The 27,288-nt window shown below is 41.7% G+C and overlaps 1 protein-coding gene across 1 annotated transcript; it reads left to right on the top strand.

The window, feature by feature from the left end:
* Positions 1-10,479: 10,479 nt before the first annotated feature.
* Positions 10,480-16,198, top strand: GRXCR2 (glutaredoxin and cysteine rich domain containing 2). The gene is made up of 3 exons (XM_070933942.1): positions 10,480-10,818; positions 13,472-13,699; positions 16,022-16,198. The coding sequence occupies exons 1-3, from the start codon at positions 10,480-10,482 to the stop codon at positions 16,196-16,198; spliced, it is 744 nt and encodes a 247-aa protein (XP_070790043.1).
* Positions 16,199-27,288: the final 11,090 nt, after the last annotated feature.

Genomic DNA, 27,288 nt, shown 5'->3' with positions numbered 1-27,288 from the left:
TGATTCCCCTAGCCTAGTTGCTGGCATATCTGATATGTATAAATTGAATCGTGTATGTGCCATTACAGAGCCTTGTGGGGAGGCTGTTGTTTAATCTTCTCACCTTACTTTTCTAACACTATCTTTATTGTAAAAGGGCAGTAACAGAATCTTGCAGGTCTGAAAGCACTTCTCCCTCCTTTCCTTTTATGTCCTAGAAAACTAAAGAGGGTCCCATATGAAATGCTTCCCTTGCCCCTTTTCCTTCTGTAGGCTGGGATACCTTTTGTGTGATGGTTGTCTAGGATGTGGCTCTTCCTCCTGTCTCTCTAGATCAGTCTCATATACTATTAAAAGGTAAAGGCTTCCCTCGCACATATGTGCTAGTTGTTCCCGACTCTAGGGGGTGGTGCACATCTTGGTTTCAAAGCCAAAGAGCCAGCGCTGTCTGAAGACATTTCCGTGGTCAGAGTCTAGTAAAAATTATTGTTAAACATATACTTGCCAACACCAAGATAATGTAATGTCCTTACTAATTCTCTTGGGAAGTCAGGAAGAAAGCTTCTCAGTATGCTCCTAGAGGATTGAGCAGCCTCCCTAAAAAGATAGATTAGCACACAATAATTGTTCCCTTTTGGAAACAAGTTAACAATGGAGTTCTTTGAGAAGACTTTCTATAGCAATAACACTTAGACTTATATACTGTTTCACAGTGCTTTACAGCCCTCTCTAAGTGGTTTACAGAGTCAGCATATTGCCCCCAACAATTTGGGTCCTCATTTTACCCACCTCGGAAGGATGGAAGTCTGAATCAATCTTGAGCCTGGTGAGATTCGAACTGTTAAATTGCAGGCAGCCGGCAGGCAGCTGAAGTAGCCTGCAGTACTGCATTCTAAACACTGTGCCACCATGGCTTTCTATATTTATTTTATTGAGTGAATATATATTTATATATACATATATATTTATACTGTTCTAATTATTTTTAAATTTGTTAATTATTGTATTATTGTAGACATTTTATGTTTATACATTTTTAATAATCCTTTTAGTATATATTTCTGTCATTTTCTCGTGGAAAATTGAGAACTCCAATTAAATTCACAAACTAATTACATTTTTTTGGTAAATCATATAGACTGATAACTGAATTTGAGTCTTTTGAACCTCTTTAGCATTCTCTGCCATTGTTGGAAAAAATACTATTTTTGAAAATGTTGAGTTTCTTGTTCTGAGTGCATTTCTTCAAGAGAAACCTGTTGGAGAGCATATTCTGCTAATGGGCAGAACAAAATCCTAAATGTGTAAGACTATTCAGTTTCTTCCCTCCCCCACATGGTAGAGCAGTGGTCCCCAACCTTTCCAGCTTTGTGGACTGGTGTGCGTGTGTGTGAGAGAGGAAATGGTTCTGTGGAGCTTCAAATGGAGCTTCATGTAAGCAGGTAAGTGCTTGCCGTTTGCACAAATAGAGCTGTGCATGTGTGCTTGTCTGCCACTTGTCAAGCCCAATTTTGAATGGACTCTGGACCAGTAGTGGGCCACGGCCCAGAGGTGGGGACCTTTATGGTAGAATACCACATGAGGTGTAGATCTGAAGTGATTGCAGATAAAGAGTGTTGATGTCCGTACATAGTTTAAGAAACAGGATCGGATTCCATAAAGTCAAAATATTCATTACGTTGTACCCTGTCAGGTCCAAAGAACCAAGAATGATACTCGGATTTACTTTTGAGTAGTTTCTTTATTGTTGTTTCCTATAGACAGAAATCTTGTCAGACTAAAGCAACTATCTGCAACTATCACCATAATTGTGAATTGCTAGGGAGGGTCCACCTTCACCCTCTTCCTGCATACCAAAAATTCCATGCTTCACTGTCTCTTTGCTCTCTGGGAAAGAGCCCCTCCCTTCTGTGACTCCAGATTACATTCCACCTCCTGCCCTGGAATGGCTTCTGTTTTCTCTCTTTTATAGAATTACATTTGAATGTTTTGGAGACCCAGATCATCACATTTCAAGTATTTAAGAAATATTGTCTTTAGTATTGTCTATATTCTATTGTGGCCTATAATGGGTTCATCATAGCTTTCCACCACAGTTATCAGTAAAGTTTTATCTTTTATCAAAGAACTATAAATCTGAGGATTTCTTAATTCATGGATTCGAAAAGGGTTGTCTTTTTTAACCTTTGTAAAGAAAAGTCCAATATCAAATCACACATTTTTAAACAAAGTTTCCCTCAGGAAAGACTAATTAGTTTAGCAACATGCAATTGAAATGGAAGAAAATCCTCTTTTTATTTATTGTTAGTCCCTCTAAATTTGCCAAATAAAAATAAAGCTTGAATAAAGCTTTGTTTGAAACTTTAGCAACTGCTTGAACAGATCTAGCTTGTATATTGATGAATCTGTATCTGCATGACCAGATATACAAGTCTGAATTATGGTATGGTATGAACCCTGGATATTAATAATAATAATAATAATAATTTTATTTCTATACCGCCCTTCTCCCGAAGGACTCAGGGCGGTGTACAGCCTATTTAAAAACACAAAAAACACGACAACAATTTAAATTTAAAATCATTAAATAATTAGGCTCCAATTAAAATCCCAGAAATTTAAAATACCCCAATTTAAAACATTATGTTAATAGCCCTGCCTGGCGGAACAACAGGGTCTTCAGAGCGCAGCGAAACACCCGGAGGTCGGAAATCTTTCGTATTTCGGGGGGCAATTCATTCCACAGGGCTGGAGCTCCCACAGAGAAGGCCCTCCCCCTGGGTGTCGCCAGCCGACATAACTTGGCTGATGGCACCCGGAGGAGACCCTCTCTGTGGGAGCGAACTGGTCGGTGGGAGGCTATTGGTGGCAGAAGTCGGTCTCGAAGGTACCCGGGTCCTATGCCATGGAGCGCTTTAAAGGTGGTAACCAACACCTTGAATCGCACCCGGAAGACCACTGGGAGCCAGTGCAGCTCGCGCAGGAGGGGTGTCACATGGGCACAACGGGTTGCACCCATAACCACCCGCGCGGCCGCATTCTGGACCAGTTGGAGCCTCCGAGTGCTCTTCAAGGGGAGCCCCATGTAGAGAGCATTACAATAGTCCAACCGGGAGGTGACAAGGGCGTGAGTGACCGTGCGCAAGGCGTCCCGATCCAGAAAGGGCTGCAACTGGCGAATCAGGCGAACCTGATAAAAGGCCCCCCTGGCCACGGCCGTCATATGCTCTTCTAAAGACAGCCGTGCATCCAGGAGGACACCCAGATTGCGAGCCCTCTCTGTGGGGGGCAAAGATTCACCCCCAATAGTCAGCGATGGCACCTGCTGACCATATCGGGGCGCCGGAAGCCACAGCCACTCGGTCTTGGAGGGGTTGAGTCTGAGCCTGTTCCTCCCCATCCAGGCCCGCACGGCCTCCAGGCAGCGGGACATCACATCAAGGGCATCGTTGGGGTGGTCTGGGGTGGAGATGTACAGCTGAGTATCGTCAGCGTACAGATGACACTTCACCCCGAAACCACGGATGATCTCACCCAGCGGCTTCACATAAATGTTGAACAGGAGAGGCGAGAGGACCGACCCTTGTGGCACTCCCCATGCGAGATGCCTCGAGGTCGACCTCTGTCCCCCTGCCAACACAAACTGCGAGCGGTCGGAGAGGAAGGAGGAGAACCACCGCAAAACGGTGCCCCCTATTCCTAACCCCCTCAACCGCTGCAGCATGATACCATGGTCGATGGTATCAAAAGCCGCCGAGAGGTCTAATAGGACTAGGACAGAGGAGCAGCCCCTGTCCCGAGCCCTCCAGAGATCATCCACCAACGCGACCAATGCCGTTTCAGTGCTGTACCCCTGCCTGAAGCCCGACTGGTACGGGTCTAGATAGATAGCTTCATCCAGGTGCCGGGGAAGTTGTCGTGCCACCACGCTCTCAACAACCTTCGCCACAAAACGAAGGTTGGAGACTGGACGATAGTTGGCTAATTCAGCCGGGTCCAGGGAAGGCTTCTTGAGGAGGGGCCTCACTACCGCCTCTTTCAAGGCGGCAGGAAAGGCACCCTCACTCAGAGAAGCACTTATAATCCCCTGGAGCCAGCCTCGTGTAACCTCCCGGGAGGCCAGCACCAACCAGGAGGGACACGGGTCCAATAAACACGTGGCGGCACTAATCTTACCCAGAACCCTGTCCACATCCTCGGGAGTCACAGGATCAAACTCCTCCCAGATAACATTCTCAAGACCTGCCCTCGTCTCCTCCCGTGGACTCATCCAGTCGGAGTCCAAGCCATCCCGAATCCGAGCGACTTTATCGTGCAGGAATTGCACAAAATCCTCAGCGCGACCCTGCAAGGGATCTTCCCGCACTCCCCCCCGGAGGAGGGAGTGGGTCACCCTAAACAAGGCGGCTGGGCGGTTCTCTGCAGATGCGATAAGAGCAGAAAAGTGGTTAGACTTTGCCGCTTTTATCGCCACTAGGTAGGTCTTGATATAAGACCTCACCTGTGTCCGGTCGGAATCGGATTGGCTAGTCCTCCAAATGCTCTCTAGGCGTCTTTTCCGACGCTTCATCTCTCTCAGCTCCTCAGAAAACCAAGGAGCCAGTTGAGATCGGCATCGGGTCAGAGGCCGCAAAGGCACGACGCGGTCCAAAGCTCCAGCGGCCGCCCTTTCCCAGGCGGCCACCAGCTCTTCAGTCGAGTCGTGTGCTAGGGTCTCAGGACACGGCCCAAGCTCCGTCAGGAACCTTTCGGGTTCCATCAGGCGCCTGGGACGGAACCATCTAGTTGGCTCCGTCTCCCTGCGGCGGGGGGCGGCGGTAGGAAAGTCTAGTTGGAGGAGCGAATGATCTGTCCATGACAAGGGTTTAATATCTAGGTCCCCTCTATATTCAGGAAAATATAGACTGGAGTGGCTCCTAATTAAAATATTTTTAATTAGAATTTATATAACTTAGTATGCATTGGATTATATTAGTATTTCAGGTTGATAAGCAGGATATAAACGTGATAGGTGGAAGGATGGATGGCCTACTTATCACAATATCATAAGTGGTTGTGCTTCTGTCTTGTATTTGTTCAATAGAAAGCTTATATTTATCTCTGCATAATATGCACACAGGATTGGCAGTGACAAAACTCTTAAAATGCCAAATTGACACCTCAGATTTTTTTTTAAAAAAAAAGGTGGAGAAGAAGAAATACCTCCTACTTTATATGAACTTGTCACATCTGCACCAGGAAAAAACATGTTTTTATTATCAACATATGAGCAGAGGTGGGTTTCAGCAGGTTCTGACCAGTTCTGGAGAACCGATAGTGGAAATTTTGAGTAGTTCAGAGAACCGGTAGTAAAAATTCTGGCTGGCCCCACCCCCATCTATTCTCTGCCTTCCAAGTCCCAGCTGATCGGGAGGAAATGGGGATTTTGCAGTAACCTTCCCCTGGATTGGGGAGGGAATGGAGATTTTGTAGTATCCTTCCCCCAGAATGGGGTGGGAATGGAGATTTTACAGTATGCTTCCCTTGCCACGCCCACCAAGCCACACCCACAGAACCAGTAGTAAAAATGTTTGAAACCCACCAGTGCATATGAAGACAAAGTTTTAATTAAAAGTGTTAAATGAATGTTCTCCCAATGTTACAGTAATGCTCATTTTGTTCTTTTCAGATGTGTTCCGAGACTTTGAACAACATGTCCCTATGATAAATCATGAAAAAAGGATAATAGTACAGAGAGGACATTTTCAAAATACACTACAGTAGGCAGTAATTGTGGGCAAGTCAGCAGCCCAGTTTTCTTGAAGTGAATCACAACTCTTAAGTTTTGAATATGTTGAGAGACGTGCAAGGAAACCCAATGTAAGTGGATTCAGTGCCAGGAACACTTTGCTTCTGTCGGAAATCGCTATAGTGCTGAATTATCCTGCAATTCTGGTGTGCTGTGGGAAGAGGATATTTCACTCCCATTTAAAGAGGCCTTTGGGAATCACAGGACAACACAACTGATTGCAACAGCCAGATAAAAATATGGTTCAGTTTGTGCATTCAAAAAGTGCCTCTTTAGATAAAATGTGCAGATTTCTGTCTCTCCCTCTGTCTTTCTTTTCTAGAGTGCCCTTCCAACAAACTTCACTGCCTCATTGACTGGATATTTAAACACCTAGCACAAGGTGGTGGAAAGCTACTTATAAAATTAAATACATAGGTTATGTTGCTAATAAATTCCACTGTGGAGTGTTTTTCACATCCATGATCTGAGTAGTCCAGATTTTCTAGGGCACTAGTCACTTGTGAATTTTTAATAGCACCAATCCATAGTTCTGCTAAGGTAGGATAGAGAAGTGAAGGCTACATCTTGTCAGTTTTGGTTGCAGTACTGAAACTTGAGGGGTTTTCCATCAAAGTGACTACAGTGATTTCTGATGCAAAAAGAAAAATAAAATAACTGTTTCATCCTTATAATATAATCAGAACATTTAAGAAACAGAGAAAGTGCAGATCTGACCTGTGAAAAGCTTCCCTGCTGCTGTGCAAAATCAAATTCAGGGTTATAATATAATATAATAACAGAGTTGGAAGGGACCTTGGAGGTCTTGTAGTCCAACCCCCTGCTTAGGCAGGAAACCCTACACCACTTCAGACAAATGGTTATCCAACATCTTCTTAAAAAACTTCCTGTGTTGAAACATTCACAACTTCATGGTTCATGGGCCAGGGTTTTAGAAAATACTATTTTTGGTTGGGGGAAATACTAGTTCTCTAAACTCAGATAACATTAAGTCAAACAATTTGTGGACGGATTTGAATTACAAAATGAATGAGGCAGTTTTTTTTAATATCGTGTGCATGGCCAGAGACTTCTCAAAAGCTATATTCAGGGGTGGGTTCTAAAATTTTTAACTACCGGTTCTGTGGGCGTGGCTTATTTTGTGGGCATGGTCATGTGACAACTCTTTAGGATTTAGCAGAGATACTGGTCTACCAGGCTTCTAACTGCTTGCAGAGCTGTACTGGTCTATTCATTTGTTTTTGGAGGCACCGGTCAACCCATTTATTTTGCAGGCACCAGTCTACTCATTTGTTTTTGGAGGCACTGGTCTACCCATTTATTTTTGCAGGCACCGGTTTACTCATTTGTTTTTGGAGGCACTGGTCTACCACCACACTGCCTTTTAACACTGATCAGCTGTAGGGCGGCCCTTTGAAGCCCCCCGGCAAGAGTTTAAAGTTTTTTTCCTTCTAGCCGATCAGCTGGGACTCAGGAAGCAGCAATAGATTGGGTGTGGGGCCAAATAAAAGATAAGAATAACGCAGGTGGGGTTGGGGGGGCGGGGGGGGGGCAGAACCGGTTTGGTGATGTCATATCGTCACCACTACCGGCTCGGCGGAACCGGGCAGAACCGGGAGGAACTCATCACTGGCTATATTGCATAAGGAAATGCTAGAGAAACACAAAATATTCTACATGCATTTTTATGCACTCAGCAACTTAATTGTTGGAATATATATTTAGTTATATATTTTTAAAAAATATTCCTAATGCCTTCCATTAAAAGGAAAATCATTTTGTTATTTTTGTGTGTGTTAAATTTAATGTCCAATATCACTTAATCTGTAATCTGAGAAGCAAGGGATTCTTTGCCTATGAGATCTACATAGAACATAATTGAAAGTATTGGGTCCATACAGAGATGAATGTGTGAATATGCTGATTAGAAATGTGGAAGATGCTAATAAGCTCAAGTAATTCTCAATTTACAAGCTTTCATTTAGTAACTGTTCAAAGTTACAATGGCTCTGAAAAAGTGCCTTTTGCAGGCTAACTCTGCCCACACACCAGGAATTCGATCCTGACTGGCTCAAGGTTGACTCAGCCTGCCATCCTTTTCAGGTCAGTAAAATGGGGATCCAGATTGTTGGGAGAAATACATTGTACAAATAAATTGTTGGGGGAAATACATTGTACACAATTCAGAGAGTGCTGTAAAGCACTATTGAATGGTAAATAAGTGCTTTTGCTATTGCCACACCCATCACAACATCCCCATGCTTATATGATCAAAATTTGGGTGCTTGACAACCAGCAAGTATATATGACATTTACAGCATCCCAGGTCTTGTAACTTTCATTTGTGACCTTCCCAGGCAGGTTTATAATGCCATTTGTTAAAAAAAAAAATGTGGTAATAAATTGTGTAGATACATTTAGATGGCAGCACTGACATGTTCCTGAAATCCTGGAGGTAAGAGAAATATAGATCTTTTCATATGACTTTAGATGTGGCACAGGGAAGAAGTATTTGAATTCAGTGTAAAGTAATATGACACTCATGTAATAGAAGACAGAAAAAAGAAAGCATATCTAGCATTTCTACTGGGAAATTATAAATAATAATAATAATAATAATAATAATAATAATAATAATAATAATAATAATAATAATAATAATAATAATAATAATAATAATTTTATTTCTATACCGCCCTTCTCCCGAAGGACTCAGGGCAGTGTACAGCCTAATTAAAAGCACAAAGACAAACAATATTTAAAAATAATTAAAATTATTAAATAATTGGCTCAATTAAAAAACCCCCAAATTTAAAATATAGTTATATAATAAATTGGCAAAATCTTATCTTTCAGGAAATCTGATCAGTCTTTTTTTTTTTTTAATTAGATCTCCAGTAACAGTTTATGGAGGATGCTAGTTACAAGGTATTACAAAATACAGATCTAAAAATAATTGCTTATTCTCCTACCAGTAAATAAGTATTCCATGTGCATATTCAGTTTTTGTTCTCATGGAAAGTTGGCAGGAAACAAAGGATATTACTTGCATGTTCCAAATTTACAATTCATCTTAAAAAGAAAAGGATTAAATCATACTGATCCTTATGAACAATTTCCAAAATGTTGGAAACTAGTTTAGGTGTTCTTGATTGAAAGTCGAGGCAGAAATAATATATTTTAGGAGGCGTCTTTACCTACTTATTATTTCCAACACCCCCTGGGATATTTCTAAGAAGATAAGGGTGAGGAATGTTATTCTCTTCAAGATTATGGCTTGAAATGGAAACATGGGATTCTTATTCATCTATGTGTAGGTGTTGCATTAAAATGGCAGGAAACTAGAGCATTTGCCAGTGAGTGAAATAAGTTATATAAAAATGTCCCAAAATAGACACATAAGATTTGAGGGTGGGTTGTTATACTTATGGAACTGCTGTTTGTTCAGTGCAAATAATTAAAAACAGCAGATCACTTGTTTTATACATGTGAAAATCCAATCTTTTACAGACAAGAAGGGAAAAACTCGACTATCCTAAAGGTTAGGGAAATAGGCCCACAGAACTATGTCCATTTGAGCAATGGCTCTGCTGGTAGGCAGAAGGTAGAAGTTGTCTCAGCTGAAAAGTATTGGTGGTACATCATGTCAAAAAGCTAGGCTATTTCCCTCAGAATGTTGCTCAGTCACCAGTATTTGCCTTCTAGGCCATCCACTTTTTGTACATGGAAGAGAAGAATGTGCCAACTTGTCCTTCAGAGAGAAAACTTATCCTAGGTCAGCCCTACTCTGGAGGGAGCTGAGTTGATGAATTCAGCTCAAAGAGCTGCTGTCTTCAAGTATGGCTCTGGTTTACCACTGCTTGCCATTATTAGGAAGCAGGCATTCAAAGTTCTCCCTGTGGAAGAACCTCTGGATGTTAGCTTCATGAAGCTCCACCTACTCTGTGCTTTTCTCTATTGAGAAAGAGGAGTAAAGCCAGGTCAGAGAACCAGTTTTGGTAGCACTCCCATCTTTAAATCCTGGCTCTCAGGAAAAGCTATCTTTTTTCCCTCCTGGCAGCTGCCACTTAGAAATTGATGGGAAAAAATTGAGGTAAATTATAAATCAAATTACTATTGCTCCCCTTATACATAGCTATAATGCAGTCCATAGTCACTTAGGATTTGATCCTGTTACATCTAAGGGCACTTAATTATTCATTGATAAAGCTGAAGAGGATTATGTGTAGCAATGAATTGTTTAGTGTTGATTCTTCTTCTTTTAACACATTGCTATCTGCTATTTTAATTTATTTCAGAACCGGTGCACAACTAAGCCACTAAATAAAAACTAAAAGTATGGTAGAATAAAATGTGTGTCCACCTACATGCATATTTCCTTTTCCTTTAGCTATAAATCCCCTTTATATGTTATCCTTTACAATACAATACAAAATTACAGCATATATATAAGCCTAGGCCCCAGTCTCCTGAGTAAATTCCTCTTTCTGTTTCTTTGCAGCAATGATTTCTTTGTGTGACGCTCTATCAATGTTTAATCTTGAGGTGTCCTTTTAAGCCGTAATGTGAGAGGGCCCATAGAGCTTTTGAATTATATATTGCCTAGCTCTTTTTATTTATTTATCTTTCTCTCTGCATTTGTTCATTTAGATGCCTTGGAAACTATCGTTGCTGGACAAATTCCTGGGAATTTCTGTGAAAAACCAACCTCTATGGATGAGTTCCAGAAGAAATCCAACCAAAAGCATGATGCAAGATCGCGAAAAGTAAGATTCAAAATTTCCTCAGCTTACAGTGGTCGAGTCTTAAAACAAATGTATGAAGATGGGCAAGAGCTTGAAATCCCAGCAGAAGGCTACTCTCATAATTGTCAGTCCTGGAATTTTGAACCCCGAGACAATTTATTGGGGATTAGAGAAAACCCAGATCACAGCTTTTATCCATCAGCTAAACTGAATGCCCAGAGGATCAGTGTATTCAGAGAAGGGAACAAATACACTCTCACAAGTAACTCTTCCCTTTTAAATGATGACAAGGCTGATGATCGTATGGTAAGTAATGTTGTAATAAAATTTAGTAAAATGTAATAAAACATTCATTTGGTAAAGATTGTAAATAATGTTTAGTCATGTTTACCAAGACATTATTTTAATGAAATATTAATTATTTGCTTCTATTATATATTCTTTTAATATACATAGAAGTGTGGTGACTAGAAGTGGTTAGGATGCTGGACTGACAATTGTCAAGCTTGCATTTGAGACCCAGTTGCTGCTGCGGGACGGGGTGAGCTCCTGTCACACGCTCCAGCTCCTGCTGACCCCACATTTAAAAATGGGCAACCACAAGTACCACTTCAGCAGGCAACTCAATGGGGACATGAAAGGAGCCCCCATATGGGCATCCCTTGGGCAACAGTGTTGTCGCCATTCAATCCTTTCAACCCGGAAGCATTTTGCTGCTCCTGACACAAATGTACTAGTAGCTATATATTCTAGCTAAATTTACAGAATGTTTCAAACCAGCATAAATTCAGAAGTCTAAGCAGAAAATAGTAGATTATGTAATGAGGAAGTTCCATATTGCAGTGAGGGAATTTATGCTTTACATGTCAAGGATCACATACTACATTTTTACATTGCTAGTTTAAAGGATTAAAGTACAAACAATGTAAATTGAAGACTTTTGCTTGGGTTCTGGAGAGCTGTTGACTATCAAAGTACACCATGTATGGTCTTATTTCAAACTTGTAGGATCTGTTCTACTATCCTGCTGTACTTTTTTAAATAAGAAACATAAGATCTTATCAGGGCTTGGTGGAAATATAGATATGAATATAAAAATAATTAGTTTTTGAATGCTAGTGCTGTATAGTGTTCAAAGTCCTACATCACATAAATCAACTTCTGGTTTCTCTTCACTCCTCCTTTTTTCATTTCAGTAGAGTAGTTTAGATGAAAGAGGTAGGCTGGCAAGGATTTTATTGCTCCTATAGGTAAATGATTAGCTGAAAGAAATCTTTGTCACTCCATTGCAACCCTCCAGAGACCCTACCAGTAAAGCCAGATCTATTTTCTCTGTATCTCTGGAGGAGATAATAGGGTTACAAATGGATAAATAGGCTAACCTCCTGTAAAGTAGCTTCTCATATTGGTATTGCTGAACTGGCAATTCTTTGAAGATGTGTGGATGATTTACAATTATAAAGTTTGGAATTTAGTAGGGTAATTAGCACCCAAACAGGTTCCTAGAGTTTGATTCTGATCATTCTGTCAAATCAAATGTTTGTATATTTCAGTATAGTATTTCAGTGTCTATTCAGTTTTGAAACCTGTAATGCTTCTGATCAAAATGCATCTACTGGCTATATGTGGAGGTCTAAAACCTTCTTTTTATTCTGAGAATACGAAAACAAAATGAACATAATCGCTGTTGAATGGGATTCTTCATTCTAGTTCTGAAATTATGGAAGCTTGGTAACTGCTTAGTAGTGGTGGTAGCAATTCATTTAAAATTAGAAATAGGACAATTAGAATCAGTATATAGTGCCTTAAAAATTAAATCCAGTTCTGGATGCCATTTGCAAGCACTTTCTATTGCAAGAAACAGAAACAGCTACATTAAAATTCACTTGTCAAGTATGCCTGCTGAAATAATAAAAGTATAGAAGCCCACAATAAGCTCTGAAGGAATAGTAATGAGAATACAATGATTTACAAAGCATTTTATTGAATCATATTACTTATTAGGAAAACTGACATCCAGGCAGGACATAGACAGGAGTGGAGAACTATTTTTCACCCTGAAGTTGACATTTCCTCACTGTGAACTTGTTGGGGTTGCATATCAGTAATCAGCAAGGGTTAGGAGTTGGCTAGATGCTAGAATACAAAGTAGGTGTGGGTGAACCCACAGTGTGAGAATCTTCAGCTCTGCTTCTTGGATAAAAAGCAGCTTCTTTAGCTTCTTGAATGAGAAGTGAAACATCTTCAAAGAAAAACCAGAAACTCCAGTTGCCTCTTGAAAAAAAGCACCTTTGGGACAACCATGAACTGGATGACTGAGAATCTCCATAGACACAATGTGAAAAGTCAATGCTTGCCCTATATTGGGTCACATTTTGTTTCTACGTGTCTTTCTCGTACCCTTCCTCCCTCTCCTTCCTTCCTTCCTTCCTTCCTTCCTTCCTTCCTTCCTTCCTTCCTTCCTTCCTTCCTTCCTTCCTTCCTTCCTCTAACCTGCCATTATTCAGCTGATTTGGAAATGTAATCTGTAAATGATACAGGTATCTTTCTTTTTGTAATGAGAAAGAATGAACTTTATGAATTACATTATCAAGGCCTTCCAGCACCTTGGCACAGGACCTTCTGACTAAGCCAGTTTCCATCTACCATTTGAGGAGGTCAGGCTTTTTATTCAACTTGGGGAGAAGTCTGGTAGGCTGGACATGTTGGAGCTTTCTTTGCACTTGCTAATTTAGTTCTTGTTTCATAAAGGCATATCTGATAGGCACTAAATAGAAAACGACTCCCATTCATTGCAAATATACAAGCTTTGCAAATCAGTGGGAAGAATTCTCTCTTGACTTTACTGGGCAATGAAAGAAAGAAAACTTCTCAGTACTAAGTATGGATTGGAGCTCATTAAAAAGACCATCCGTCTTTAAAAAAAAATTAAACATCTACTTATGCCATTCTATTTCAGCAACCCCGCATTTTAGATTTTGGGAGGATTATAATCTATACCAGTAATCTAAAAATAATCCGGACACCACTGAGCAAGAAAGAGCTAATGCAAAGAATCATGCAGAATGAAGGTGTTGATGATTGCTCCTTCATGAACTCTGAAGGAAGAGGAGGAAGTAGCACTGTTCAAAGCAATGGAAACATAAACAGTGATGAAACTGAATCAGGCCACAACCAACATGTTTGGGTAAGATAAATGATTTCTTTTTCTTTGGTTCAGGATTCTCCTGGTTATGGCCAGAATCTCAGGTAATCAACAGGTAATCAGGTAATCAACAAATAATGTTGATGGAATCCATTGATTCCATCAACATTACTTGTTTAAAAGTTTGATATCTAGACAAAAGAGAACTTGGGGGGGAAGGGGGGTCTCCATACACATAAATTGCAGTAAAAGAAAATCTATATCCTTAAAGAAGAGCTGCGAGCTTTTTGGGCATATAGAATGTTGATGACAGTTTTGCTAGCAGAGATAAGAAATTCTAGGTCAAAGGAACTCACCCCATTATCACTCCATAATTATCTCCAAGTTAATTCTCCAGAATTAATAAACATGAAGATAACACCTCATATGATGTATAAACTAGTTTGTCATGTTTATCATCAATGTCACCTGTTTTGTAACTACAACCAAAACATTTTGAAATATCTGAACTTAGTCAATGCTGAGAACAGAGAATCCAGAGCTATAACTTTTCCAAGTATGGTATTGCTGAAGCGCTCGTCAGTAGGTCATTTCTACTCATCCAGATGGCAAGACATGTCCTTGTCAAATCATTCAGTATTTCTCCCTGTTTCGCAGAGCAAAGTCTCAATAGACCTGTGTCTAAAGTCATACACACACAAACACAAACACACACATCTGTCTGTGTTTAACATGCACAAACAACACAAATACCAGTAACTTTTGGGACAAGTATATAAGAGATCCAATTTATTGCATATATTATGTACCCTCCTGTTTGTCTCTTTTTCAGTCTTTCTTCTCCAATTGTCAGGAAGAAAGGAATAGTTCTCTTGCATGAAATGATTTCTTGTTTTCTTTTGACTCTATGCATTCACCGGAGTGAGGTCAGGTTATCCATCCTAGGGGTTGACAACAAGGCATTTCTGATTCCTTTAGATGGAACATGAGGAACCCCAACAGGGATAATTAATTAAAAATTAAACATGGTCCAAAATGGAGACGCTGACAAAATCTACATTTTGTAGGTTTGAGTAAATGATCAATAAGCAAGCAAACAAACACACAAAAAGTATTAGAAAACGTTCTGTATAGGTAACTGAGGGGGGCGGGCTTGTAATAAATAAGCCCTTCTATCATTATTAGAGCGATAAGCCTTAAGAATAAGATTTCCACCATGTGCAGGAAGGCTAAAAGGATAAAATCTAGACAGGCTCCTGCTGGTGACAAAAAGATAAAGAAAACTAATTCTTGACTATCATCTAATCTAATCTGACTTTTGCAATCCAGATATAGTAGCCCTAATTTTCAGCCATAGATCAAAATACAATTATTTTCTTTTTCCTTGCTTTTTAATACAGCATGATGTGTGTTACTCTTGTTTAATTTATATCATAAAGCTGTACATACTGTACATGTCCACTGCCAAAGTGAACAATTGCTTAGTATACCTACTGGTGAAATGATTGGTATCAGATACAGACACCTATTATTTCTAAACCATGAAAGTCCATGAGGATTGAGATAGAAAATAAATGACATAAACAAACAAACAAAGAAACAAATAAATGTATTATGGCTTTGGAAAGGACCTTAGAGGTCATCTAGATCTGTTGATTTATCCTTTTTTGGAGACTTCCCAGGGAAGGAAAACTAATAAGACCATTATGTTTCACAAACATCAAGGAAGTTCTGCCTGATCTACAGTGTGAACCTTTTTTTTTGCACTTTTAATCCATTGGTTCTGGACTTTTCCTCTAGGGCAATGGAGAATAAATCCACTCCATCTTCTGTGAGACAATCCTTCTGTCATCCTTCAAGGCAGAAATAGATGCAGCAGAGATTCCAGGACTGAACTTAGAACATAGAATAATAGAATTGGAAGGGACCTTGAAGGTCTTCTAGTCCAACCCTCTGCTTAAGCAGGAGACTCTATACTATTTCAGATAAATGAGTGTCCAGTTTCTTTTTGAAAGCCTCCAGTGATGGAGCACCCACAACTTCTGAAGGCAAGTTTTTCCATTGATTAATTGCTCTTTATTCGTCAGTTGTTTTATTTTTTTAAACACTGAAAAATTGAAGCAACTGGGCACAACAAAAGGCTGCAGGATGTGTCCCTTCCCTACCCCCAGCAGCAAAAGCCAAACCATGTTTGAATAATATTTAAAATTCTGGATGAAAACAATGCAAATCCTATAATTTGCTTATTTTGCCAAGAAAAAAATTACTTTGGAGAACTTTTCCTGTTACTTGTTTTTCTTCTGGATAAAGGTTTGTATGAACCGATATGAAGGAAAATTGTTTAATCAAGCCTTTGTATTTCAGGAAGGCGACGAGGAGAACAGCTGCTCACAGTGTAAAGGATCAGGCTCTGCCCCCTGTGCTGTGTGTCACGGAAGCAAGTTTTCAATGTTGGCTAATCGATTTAAAGAGTCATACAGAGCTCTGCGATGCCCTGCTTGTAATGAAAACGGGCAGCAGCCTTGCCAGATTTGTGTTTAGTGACTCTATCTATTCTTTAATTTTTCTTGACTTACTTTCTTTCGAATAGAACCGACCCCATCAAATAGTCTATGCCAATCCATCTTCTTTAGCTAGGAAGCTATCTTTTTATGCTTGGTTGTTAAAGAGTCTATCGATTGCTAGGCTTTCCACTGAATTAAAAGAGCTGCCACATGTTTCAAGACAACTTTTTTTCTGTTTTCAGCTGAGTGAAAGTAAAGCTGCACTTATAGAGTAATATAAATGTCATATAAAAAGACTTAACTTTGCCTAGCTTGTGTTCTAGGTTCCTTTGGTCTTATTTTTTTAAAAGAACAGACCCAGCTCAGACAGAAGAAACAAAATGGAACTCTTGTTCTGGTACAACCAGGAGTTCCAAAACATGAGAAGAAAAAAAGTGTCAGAGATAACGGGACTGTTTTAATAATCTTTGGATTAAAAAGTATTTTGGAGTCAGGCAACCTTACTAAATCTAAAACAAACAAACAAACAAACAAACAAACAAACAAACAAACAAACAAACAGCTAACTAGCTAGCTAGCTGTATGCCTACCTTTCAGGAAATTATCCATCTGAAAATTCTTGAGGTTATCCAAACTATTTGCAAGTTACAGTTTCCAGGGCTCCTTAAGTATTTATACTTTCTTGCATCCTTGGCAGAACAAAAGTTATTGTTTTGGGACTTGCTAAAATAGAAATGAGACTCAATTTGGTCTAGTGATTAAGACATCAAGACAGAAACCAGGAGACTGAATTTTAGCCCTGCCTTTGGCACAAATCAGCTGGGTGATCTTGGGCCAGTCACTTCTTCTAAGCCTTAGTAAGGAGGCAATGCCAAACCACTTCTGGAAAAAAAAAAAAAAAACTTTGCCAGAAAACTGCAGGGACTTGTCCAGCTAGTCTAGATGTGGTTATATGGAAGATGTGATTAGATGTGATTAGATGGGGAAAAAAAATGCATCAATTGTTAAAATTATTTTGAAAAAAAATCAAGACTAGCACTATAAGGTAACAAAGGGATTTTAAAAATTGTATTTCTTGACTTCCAGTGATTGTACAAAACTTTGCATTGCAGATGCAGAAGCTCTATTTAAATCCATGTTTAGGTATGGCTTCTATCAAAAGATTCTTAGCATATAAAATAACTTGTCAGATACTATTTATTTACACTTTTAGCTGGCTGACTAAATGTCATGCTGTATTTAACTTTAATGAACAATTTCATTTTGCAACATGTTTTGCAATTAGTTGTACATTCATTCCTCCATTGGTTCATCCGTTTTTTTTCAAACCTGGATCATTTCAAATGGAATACTTTTTAATGTGCTTTATGTAGAGAATCTTTTTACTTCTGTTACTTGATTTAGGCAGCCCCATATTTCTATACATAACTATCTGAAAAAAGGAAGAAAACAATAGTAATCAATGTACTAGAACATTTGGAAAAAAATATATTTGTCCCTTTCTTCAGAGGGGAATTATAACTGATGTTAATGGGAAGCTTCGCCTCTCCCAGGATTTGCAGTTAACAAATTGTACTTCTGTTCTTTAAAAAGAATTCCCCCTTGTAATTTCTAAAACATGAGTTCTGATTAGTTCAGATGAAGAAGCAGTGTTAAATATTTAACATGTACTGTGGGGAACACCAGAACTATTGCTAATAAGCAGGACTGTACAGTGATTTGAATTTGAAAGGGAAAAGGTAATTCGGAGCAGAGATGTACATATGGCACCTCTTGGTATCTCCTTGAATCCCACTGCTGTAACATAAGCTTCTTTACAAAGTTGGAGACAAGGGGTATGAGTGTTTACTTGCTCTCCAAATTACCCTCTCCTCTTCAAATCCAAATTGCTGTACAGCTCAGCCCATAAGAAAGCAAATTTGGGTTGTGGTTTTGGGGGGCGGATTGGGGGGGAGCCGGGGTGGTATTTATTTATTTATTTATTTATTTATTTATTTATTTATTTATTTATTTATTTATTTATTTATTTATTTATGAGATTTATATGCCGCCCTATCTCCAGCCGGACTCAGGGCGGCTCACAACAGTTAAGAAACATCTAATAAAAAGTTAAAAAATTAAATCCAAATCTCATAATTTAACAGTTAAAAGTACAATTAGGACTAACAAGTTAAAATTATATTAGAATTAAAACCCCATCAGTCCAGGCCGGCCAAACGAAACAGCCACATTTTCAGGTCGTGGTGGAAAGAGCGGAGGTCGGGGACTACCTGGAGCTCCAGGGGCAGTTGATTCCAAAGGGTAGGTGCGCCCACAGAGAAAGTCTTCCCCCTGGGGGTCGCCAGCCGACACTGTCTAGCCGACGGCACCCTGAGGAGGCCCTCTCTGTGGGAACGCACTGGGTGATGGGAAGCTGTTGCTGGCTGCAGATGGTCCCACAAATATCCCGGGCCTAAGCCATGTAGGGCCTTATAGGTAATCACCAGCACCTTGAATCTCACTCAGAGGGCAACTGGCAACCAATGCAAGTCGCGTAGGAGAGGTGTAACATGGGAGTGTCGGGATATTCCCATCACAACCCGTGCGGCCGCATTCTGCACCAGCTGAACTCTCTAAGTGGTCTTCAAGGGCGGCCCCATGTAGAGGGCATTGCAGTAGTCAATACGGGAGGTGACAAGTGCGTGAGTAACCGTGCATAGGGCATCTAGGTCCAAATAGGGGTGCAACTGGTTTCTACTTACCTTTACTACTGGTTTGCAACGGGACAGCGTGTGCGTGCTTGCTTTCCTTGCTCTTCTGCGCATGCGCAGAAACTTCCTAACAACGTCTGGGTCGGTGGGCGGAGCTTCCCGCCAGTTTTACTATCGGTTCTTGCGAACCGGTCTGAACCGGGGACAACCCACCACTGGTGGGGGCTTGCCCTAAGTTTCACTTTATTTTCTATGCTGGCTTTGTTTGAATACAGGATCTAAGGGCTTGATGGGACTAAAAGATTCCTTATAGATTTCATCTCCTGAATTTGGAAAAGCAGGTAATTTAGAATTGAGATATATACATTACATGATTTAAAAAATAAATAAATTGCTGAATTATTCGCTTTAATGCTATTGTTCAACTAAATGTAAGTGGTGACTTATCAGCTTGGATATGCCAGTATGCATCTCATTCAGATAAACTCAACTGACCTTTAAATATATAACCAAAATAAGCAACTGCTTTGAATTTTAATGAACACATAATGAATGTATGTCAAAGGAAGGATTTTACTTAAAAAAGTTAGGCATATTTTGCTTTTGAATTGTTTAAGTATATCAGCTTCCCCTTACTACTAAAGATATAAAAACAATCCTCCAAGAATTTCTGTGGGAATCCATGGGGAAAAAAAGATTTTAAATGGACTTCATTGTAAAATAAAATAAAAAAAAGTACTTTAGAAGCACTTGTGTGGAATCTGCTAACATAACCTTTCCTCTAGTCAAAAACTGGACATCTTTATCTATGATTCTTTATTTATTAAAATTGCCTATGTAAAAGGGGTAATTTGGGGGGTGGGGAGTGTAAAGACTACCTTTGGAAAATTTACAGAGAAAAACTATATTGTATTGAAAATCTGTGTAAAAAAGAATGAAAAATAAATGATTGAGATATTATCTATGAACCATTAGCTGATAGGGATCTCTTTTGTAGATGCTAATAAAGGCTCTTACTGTGTCTGGTTAGTCTGTTCTTTCTCCAATGGAACTCTAGGCATCTCTTGTGTCACTTCATTTCCCAAAATTCATTGGTACACCTGGAGATCCTATGGGATCCACAAATGCAGTGTTTTGCACAGGCATGATCTATCTGATTTAGAGTACTTGTAGTATTATTCCAAGCCATGACTGAAAGGTGTGTGTGTGTGTGGGGGATCTCAAGTTCCTTCTGAAAGCCTACTAGTTGGTTGGAGTGGGCTGATCAAATGGGATCATGGGATTGACTTCACTGCAGCGTGTGTGGTGGGGTGCAGAGAACTCCAGAGTGATCTGTCCATTGGGAAAGGATTGATATTAACATCCTCCAATTCAAGATCCTGACGCCACTATCCTGATATAAAAACATATTTGCTGTGAACTGAACCCTTTATAAATTGGATCAGGTCCATGTTATCATGATGGCCATGAACTCCCAAGCAGCCTGATTCTGAAGGGAGATTTTGCTTTTGAAGACACAGATTTATTACTGTTATTACTGTTACTTCTACTCTTGAGTCTTAGAAAAAAGTAGTATATTTGCATTGATCATACTGTATTCTAACCATTCAAATGGTTAATGAAGCCCATTAATTATTATACCATTAATCAATAATGGTATAATAGAATTATTTAGATGTAACAGCAAGGAAATTTCAAAATTATCAGAATTGTTATCAGGTTGTTTGGCTGTGATTCTAAAAGCTGACCGAAGCACAAAGGCATTCACACAGCCTCCATATTTTTACATGGGATTGTTCATCATACATACTCAGAACAACACAATTTTTCATTTGGTGTATGTTCATTTGGATTCCTGTTTATACATTACGTTTGGGTGTTCCTAACTAACTTCTCATTCAGAGATATCATTTGCTATCAATTAGATTCTTTTCATAATTGTATTATTCCATATATTACTCATGTATTATTTAAAAATTTCCTTGTTGAATGTACTCATCCGAATTTCATGTCAGATAAGTGGTGTGGTAATTTGACATTCTGAATGTCATTTATTATATAAAAATAATTAAATTACAAGCTGTGTGAATATGACTAAAAATTATTTGGATTTTCTGTATTTACTATTTGTCTACCTTATGTAATAGCCATAGCCAGTTTTCAGCATTTTCTTTGATCGTATAAACTAACAATTTGTTGAAAGGTAAAGTAAAGAAAGACACTGCTTCAATAACAAATAAATACTTTATAACTTATATAAGTTATAAATGATTTATAACTTCCCTTTTATTATCTTATTATCTCTTATTTCAAATAGTTGCAGAATTACAAAAGAAATTATGTTAATCAAAATGTACATCAAGACAGGGAAATAAATGCACATGTGCCTTTATTATTTGTATATATAAAACATGTATAAATTGTTTCAAGCTATCTTTGTACACTGTAATTACATAAGCAATTCAACATAAAGGGAATGCTTGATTGGAATGATAAGTATCTATTATAGTGCTATTCTTATCTTTCAGTTCCAGCTATTCCAACAATGTAAACAAAAGGCAGAGAAGTACTGAATGGCTGTAGTTTCTCCAAGGGATCTTCTTATTTGCCAAAAATGTCAGAATAATATAAGGAAGTAAGGACCCCCTTTTAGGGTCTTCTACAGGGTTGTGATGACAGTTGTAGTTAGTCAAAGGAACCATCCCTTTTGTACATGTGCAATGTGATATACAGTACAGTATGTAAAAAGAGTGGGATTCCAATCATATAGTTTTAGCTATTCTCAGTGTCCGCTGCGGGTCTGCCCCGGATGGGAAAATAAAACGCTACCAACAGCTTCGAGTTGCTTCAATCGTTTAATCCACCCGAACAGCCTGTCATCGGCAAGTGAACTTGAGCGTTAAAACACGCAAAATCGGCGTTGGGAGTGTCTGTCTCCCAACGCCTTTTAAATCCTCGTGCCAGCTTTACCAACGCCCTTCTGGGTGCGGCCTCCACAGCGCAGGCGCGGAACGTCTCCTCTTGCTTCGCGACGGGTGCACAGGGCGTCAGAAATCTGGATAGCCTACTCCGGCCGCTGGGTGACCGCCCGCCTAGTTTTAATAAGCACCCCCCACCACCCTGTGGACTTTATAACTGAACCACACCCCCCCCCGCGATCTTCACGCTGCTATCGGCTGACTGCCAGGATTTCTTGGTCGGTAGGGATCACTGTCACCGCTACAGCTTGCGGTGTCGAGAGGAGCTCGACAGGCGGCTCCCCCTACCAAGGACGCTCCTGGAAAACATAAACAGACATGTTAGCATTGGGTCAAGGTGTTAACCACATATCTTATGGTCTGGGTTTTTGTGGATAGCGTTTATGAAACAGCTTAAGCAGTCGGTTGGCTCTCACATGAACAGCACCAACCCAGGACACCTCCTCGAATGGATACCCTTTCCACTTGATTAGGTATTGTACTTTCCCCCTATGAACTCGAGAATCCAATATCTCCTCTATCTCGTAGTGATCCCCTTCTACTGGACCAGGCCTTGTCAGGTGTTCTCTAACCTTTTCTACCGGTTTCAGTAAGCTGCTATGGAACACAGGGTGAACCCTACCCAGTAGGGGGGGTAGTTGTAATTCTACAGTTACTGGATTGATAATCTTAACAATAGGGAATGGTCCGAGGTACTTAGGGCCTAGTTTACGGCTAGGAGTTCGTAATTTCAGGTATTTTGTTGAGAGGTAGACTTGGTCTCCTATCTCAAACGGTTTATCCTCAGTCCTTTTCTTATCCGCTTGGTACTTATTATTTATTATTATTATTTATTCAATTTATATACTGCCCTTCTCCTAGTGGACTCAGGGCGGTGCACAGCCAAAACTAAAATACATAACAATACAAAATTTAAAATTAATTAAAAGAATTATATACTTTGGCCCGAATTAAAACAATGCGAATTAAAACCCATTAACAAATTAAAACTAAACAATTAATAACCATTAAAAACTAAAAATGGGGGCGGGGTTCACGCCAGCCCTGCTTGCTGGAAAAGAAGAGTTTTCAGGGCATGGCGAAAGGCCCGGAGATCCAATATCCTTCTTATCTCCGGGGGCAAATCGCTCCAGAGGGCGGGAGCTGCCACAGAGAAGGCCCTCCCCCTGGGGGTCGCCAGCCGACATTGCCTGGCTGACGGCACCCTGAGGAGTCCCTCTCTGTGGGAGCGTACTGGTCGGTGGGAGGCTATCGGCGGCAGAAGGCGGTCCCGCAAATACCCAGGTCCTATGCCATGGAGCGCTTTAAAGGTGGTAACCAACACCTTGAACCGCACCCGGAAGACCACTGGAAGCCAATGCAGCTCACGCAGGAGAGGTGTCACATGGGAGCGACCCCTCGCTCCCATAATCCCCCGCGCGGCCGCATTCTGCACCAGTTGGAGCCTCCGGGTACTCCTCAAGGGGAGCCCCATGTAGAGAGCATTGCAGTAGTCCAGGCGGGAAGTGACGAGTGCCTGAGTGACTGTGTGTAAGGAATCCCGATCCAGAAAGGAAACCAACTGGCGAATCAGGCGGACCTGATAAAAAGCCCTCCTGGCCACGGCCGTCATATGCTCTTCTAAAGACAGCCGTGCATCCAGGAGGACGCCCAAGTTGCGAGCCCTATCCGTGGGGGCCAATAACTCGCCCCCAATAGCCAGCGATGGCACCAGCTGGCTATATCGGGACGCTGGAAGCCACAGCCACTCGGTCTTGGAAGGGTTGAGTCGGAGCCTGTTACTCCCCATCCAGATCCGCATGGCCTCCAGGCACTGGGACATCACTTCAAGGGCATCGTTGGGATGGCCTGGGGTGGAGATGTACAGCTGCGTATCATCAGCGTACTGATGGAACTCCACCCCAAAGCCACGGATGATCTCACCCAGCGGCTTCACATAAATGTTGAACAGAAGGGGCGAGAGGACCGACCCCTGAAGCACCCCGGGGTCGACCTCTGCCCCCCTGCCAACACCGACTGCGACCGGTTCGAGAGATAGGAGGAGAACCACCGTAAAACAGTGCCCCCCACTCCCAACCCCTCCAACCGGCGCAGCAGGATACCATGGTCGATGGTATCAAAAGCCGCTGAGAGATCTAACAGGACCAGGACAGAGGAACAAACCCTATCCCGAGCCCTCCAGAGATCATCCATCAACGCAACCAATGCCGTTTCCGTGCTGTGCCCAGGCCTGAAGCCGGACTGGAGCGGATCCAGATAGACAGCTTCATCCAGGTACCCAGGAAGCTGTTGCGCCACCACACTCTCAACAACCTTTGCCAAGAAGGTAAGGTTGGAGACCGGACGATAGTTAGCCAAAACAGCCAGATCCAGAGAGGGCTTCTTGAGGAGGGGCCTCACCACCGCCTCTTTCAAGGCGGATGGCTAGACACCCTCACCCAAAGAAGCGTTGATAATACCCTGGAGCCAGCCTCGCGTAACCTCCCGGGAGGCCAGCACCAACCAGGAGGGACACGGGTCCAATAAACATGTGGTCGCGTTCAGCCGCCCCAGTATCCTATCCATGTCCTCGGGAGCAACAGGGTCGAACTCCTCCCAAATGGCAGTCTCAAGACCGACACCCATCATCCCGTCTGTACCTACCCAGTCAGAAACCAAGCCTTCCCGAATCTGAGTGATTTTATCGTGCAGATAGTGGACAAAATCCTCGGCACGACTTATAGGACTCCATTGCTTTTTCTAAAGCTTCTTTTATTTGTGGCCATTGGTTTCTAATACAGGTGGCCCACATATTGGGAGAAACCTGTTCTTGACTTTGTACGTCTAGGTCAGGGATGGCAGAGAATTCTTTACCTGACACAACCCGAAAGGGGGTGGCACCTGTGCTGCTATGAACAGCGTTATTGTAGGCTATTTTGGCAAATGGGAGGAATTCCGACCAGTTGGACTGTTGGTACGCTACATAACAACGTAGGTACCGTTCTATCATGGCATTAGCCCTCTCGGCGGCCCCGTTGGTGCTTGGATGAAAGCCCGAACTGAGGCCCTGTGACGGCCCTATCATCCTTACAAAATCACGCCAGAATTTTGCGGTAAATTGGACACCCCTATCTGAAATGATACGCCGAGGTGCTCCATGTATCCAGTATATATGCCAAACGAACATCCTTGCCAGTCTTTTAGCTGATGGTAACCCGTGGCACGGAATGAAATGGGCCTGCTTGGAAAAGAGGTCAATCACAGTCCATATCACCGTATTGCCGTTACTGTCCGGTAGGTCTACGATGAAGTCCATGCCGATGTCATCCCAAGGCCGGGTGGGTTCTGCTACGGTTTGCAGAAGGCCGAAAGGCTTTCCTGGCCGAGGTTTCGCCATGGCACAGGTTTTACAGCTTTTTACATATTGTTCAACCTCCTTTCTCATACGTGGCCACCAGAATTGGCGTCGTACTAAGTGTAACGTTTTCAAGAAGCCAAAGTGACCGGCCGTTTTGGTATCGTGACATTGGCGTAGCACTGACTGCCGTAGCGACTCGGGGATATACAATTTATTGTTCACCCAAGCAAAACCGTCCCGGTGTGTTATCATTGTTCCATGTTCTAACACCCATGGATCGGTAGCTAATTCCCGTTGCAGATCGTCTTTCCATGCGGATGACGATTCGCTATGAGATGTTCGGGCTACCTGTTGACATTTTGGCATCATCGCCTGTATAACGTCTTCCTGTTTACTAGCAAACTGCAGTAACCGTGAGAGTGCATCCGCCAAAAAGTTCTTTCCCCCCGGAACATACTTCAACTCAAAGTTGAAACGCTGGAAATATTATGCCCACCTTACTTGTTTGGGTGATAACCGTCTTGGGTTCTAGAGTGCCTCTAGATTTTTGTGGTCCGTCCAGACCTCAAATTTAATACCGCTGCCTTCTAACAAGTGTCGCCACGTAAGCAGTGCCCACCTCACCACAAAAGCCTCTTTTTCCCAAATAGCCCAGTGTCTTTCGGTAACGGAAAACTTGCGAGAGGTGTAAGCCCAGGGATACAATGCTCCTTCAGGGGTCCGTTGCAGTAACACTGCACCCACAGCGACGTCGCTAGCATCTGCTTGCACAATAAATGGTATCGCTGGATCATGATGTCGTAAGACAGGGGCCTGCGAGAACATGGCTTTTAGTCCGTCAAATGCCTTTTGACAATCTGGCGTCCAGGTTAATACCTGTCCTGGTTTCGCCTTCATACCCGTCTGCTTTGTGCGTAACAGTTCGGTTAACGGGAGGGCGATGTGGGCGAACGCGGGGATAAACTGCCGATAAAAGTTCGCGAAACCAAGGAAGCTCTGTAGTTGTCTCCGTGTCGTAGGTGCTTGCCATTCCAATACTGTATTCACTTTCTTCGGGTCCATTTCTATCCCGGTTCCCGAGATGCGATACCATAAATAGTCCAACTGGGTGCGATGGAATTCGCACTTCGACAACTTTACGAAGAGCTTTGCACGAAGCAATTTGGAAAGTACCTGTCGCACTAAAGCTATATGTTCCTCCATCGTTTTGGTATAGATTAGGATATCATCCAGGTAAACGAGCACCCGGCGATACAGGTGCTCGTGGAGCACCTCGTTTATCACCTGCATAAAAACAGCCGGGGCACCCTGTAGGCCAAACGGCATCACCCGAAACTAATGGACAGTTGAAGGTGGTTTTCCACTCATCACCAGGCTTTATTCGCACTCTGTAATAGACTTCTCGAAGATCCAACTTTGTAAATACCCTCCCAGTCGACAAGGTGGCTAGCAAGTCTTTCATCAACGGTAAGGGGTACAGGTGTTCAACGCACACAGTATTTAATCCACAAAAGTCTACACATAATCGTAGCCCGCCATCTTTCTTCTCCCGGAACAAAACGGGAGCGGCCATATGAGATTGGCTAGGTTGGATAAAACCCCGAGCCAGGTTTTTATCTATGTAATGCCTGAGCTCCTCTAACTCTGCCCTAGTCATGGAATACATACGTGGCTTGGGTAGCTTTACACCTGGTTTTAACTCTATAGTGCAATCGGTGGCTCTATGAGGGGGTAGGACTTCACATTCCTCCTCATTAAACACAGCCGCTAAGTCCCTGTATACATTGGGATATCCTGGATGGGGGGGTCCGTTGGAAAGAGTCCCCCCCGCCTGTGTGCCTACCTGGCCTGCCCGATTCTCTGGTTCTGGATCTGGCCCAACACTTAGTCGAAGCCTTCGGAAGCCCCCCTCCCACCATATAGTGGGCCTCCATTTATCTAACCACGTTAAACCCAATATTATGGGCTCCACCATAGCATCCACTACTATAAAGCGGATACTTTCCCAATGCTCTCCTATCTCTAAACGAACTAACTCAGTCACCCGTGTCGCTGGCTTACCACCCAAGAGAGAGCCGTCCATCTGTTCGAATTTGATGGAGGTCTGTAGCCACAGCATACG

The sequence above is a fragment of the Pituophis catenifer genome, unplaced genomic scaffold (assembly GCF_029215685.1).
Source record: "Pituophis catenifer annectens isolate HBS135680 unplaced genomic scaffold, rPitCat1.0.hap2 SCAF_2, whole genome shotgun sequence".
Classification (NCBI taxonomy): Eukaryota; Metazoa; Chordata; class Lepidosauria; order Squamata; family Colubridae; genus Pituophis; species Pituophis catenifer.
This window is presented reverse-complemented; position numbering and strand designations above follow the sequence as displayed.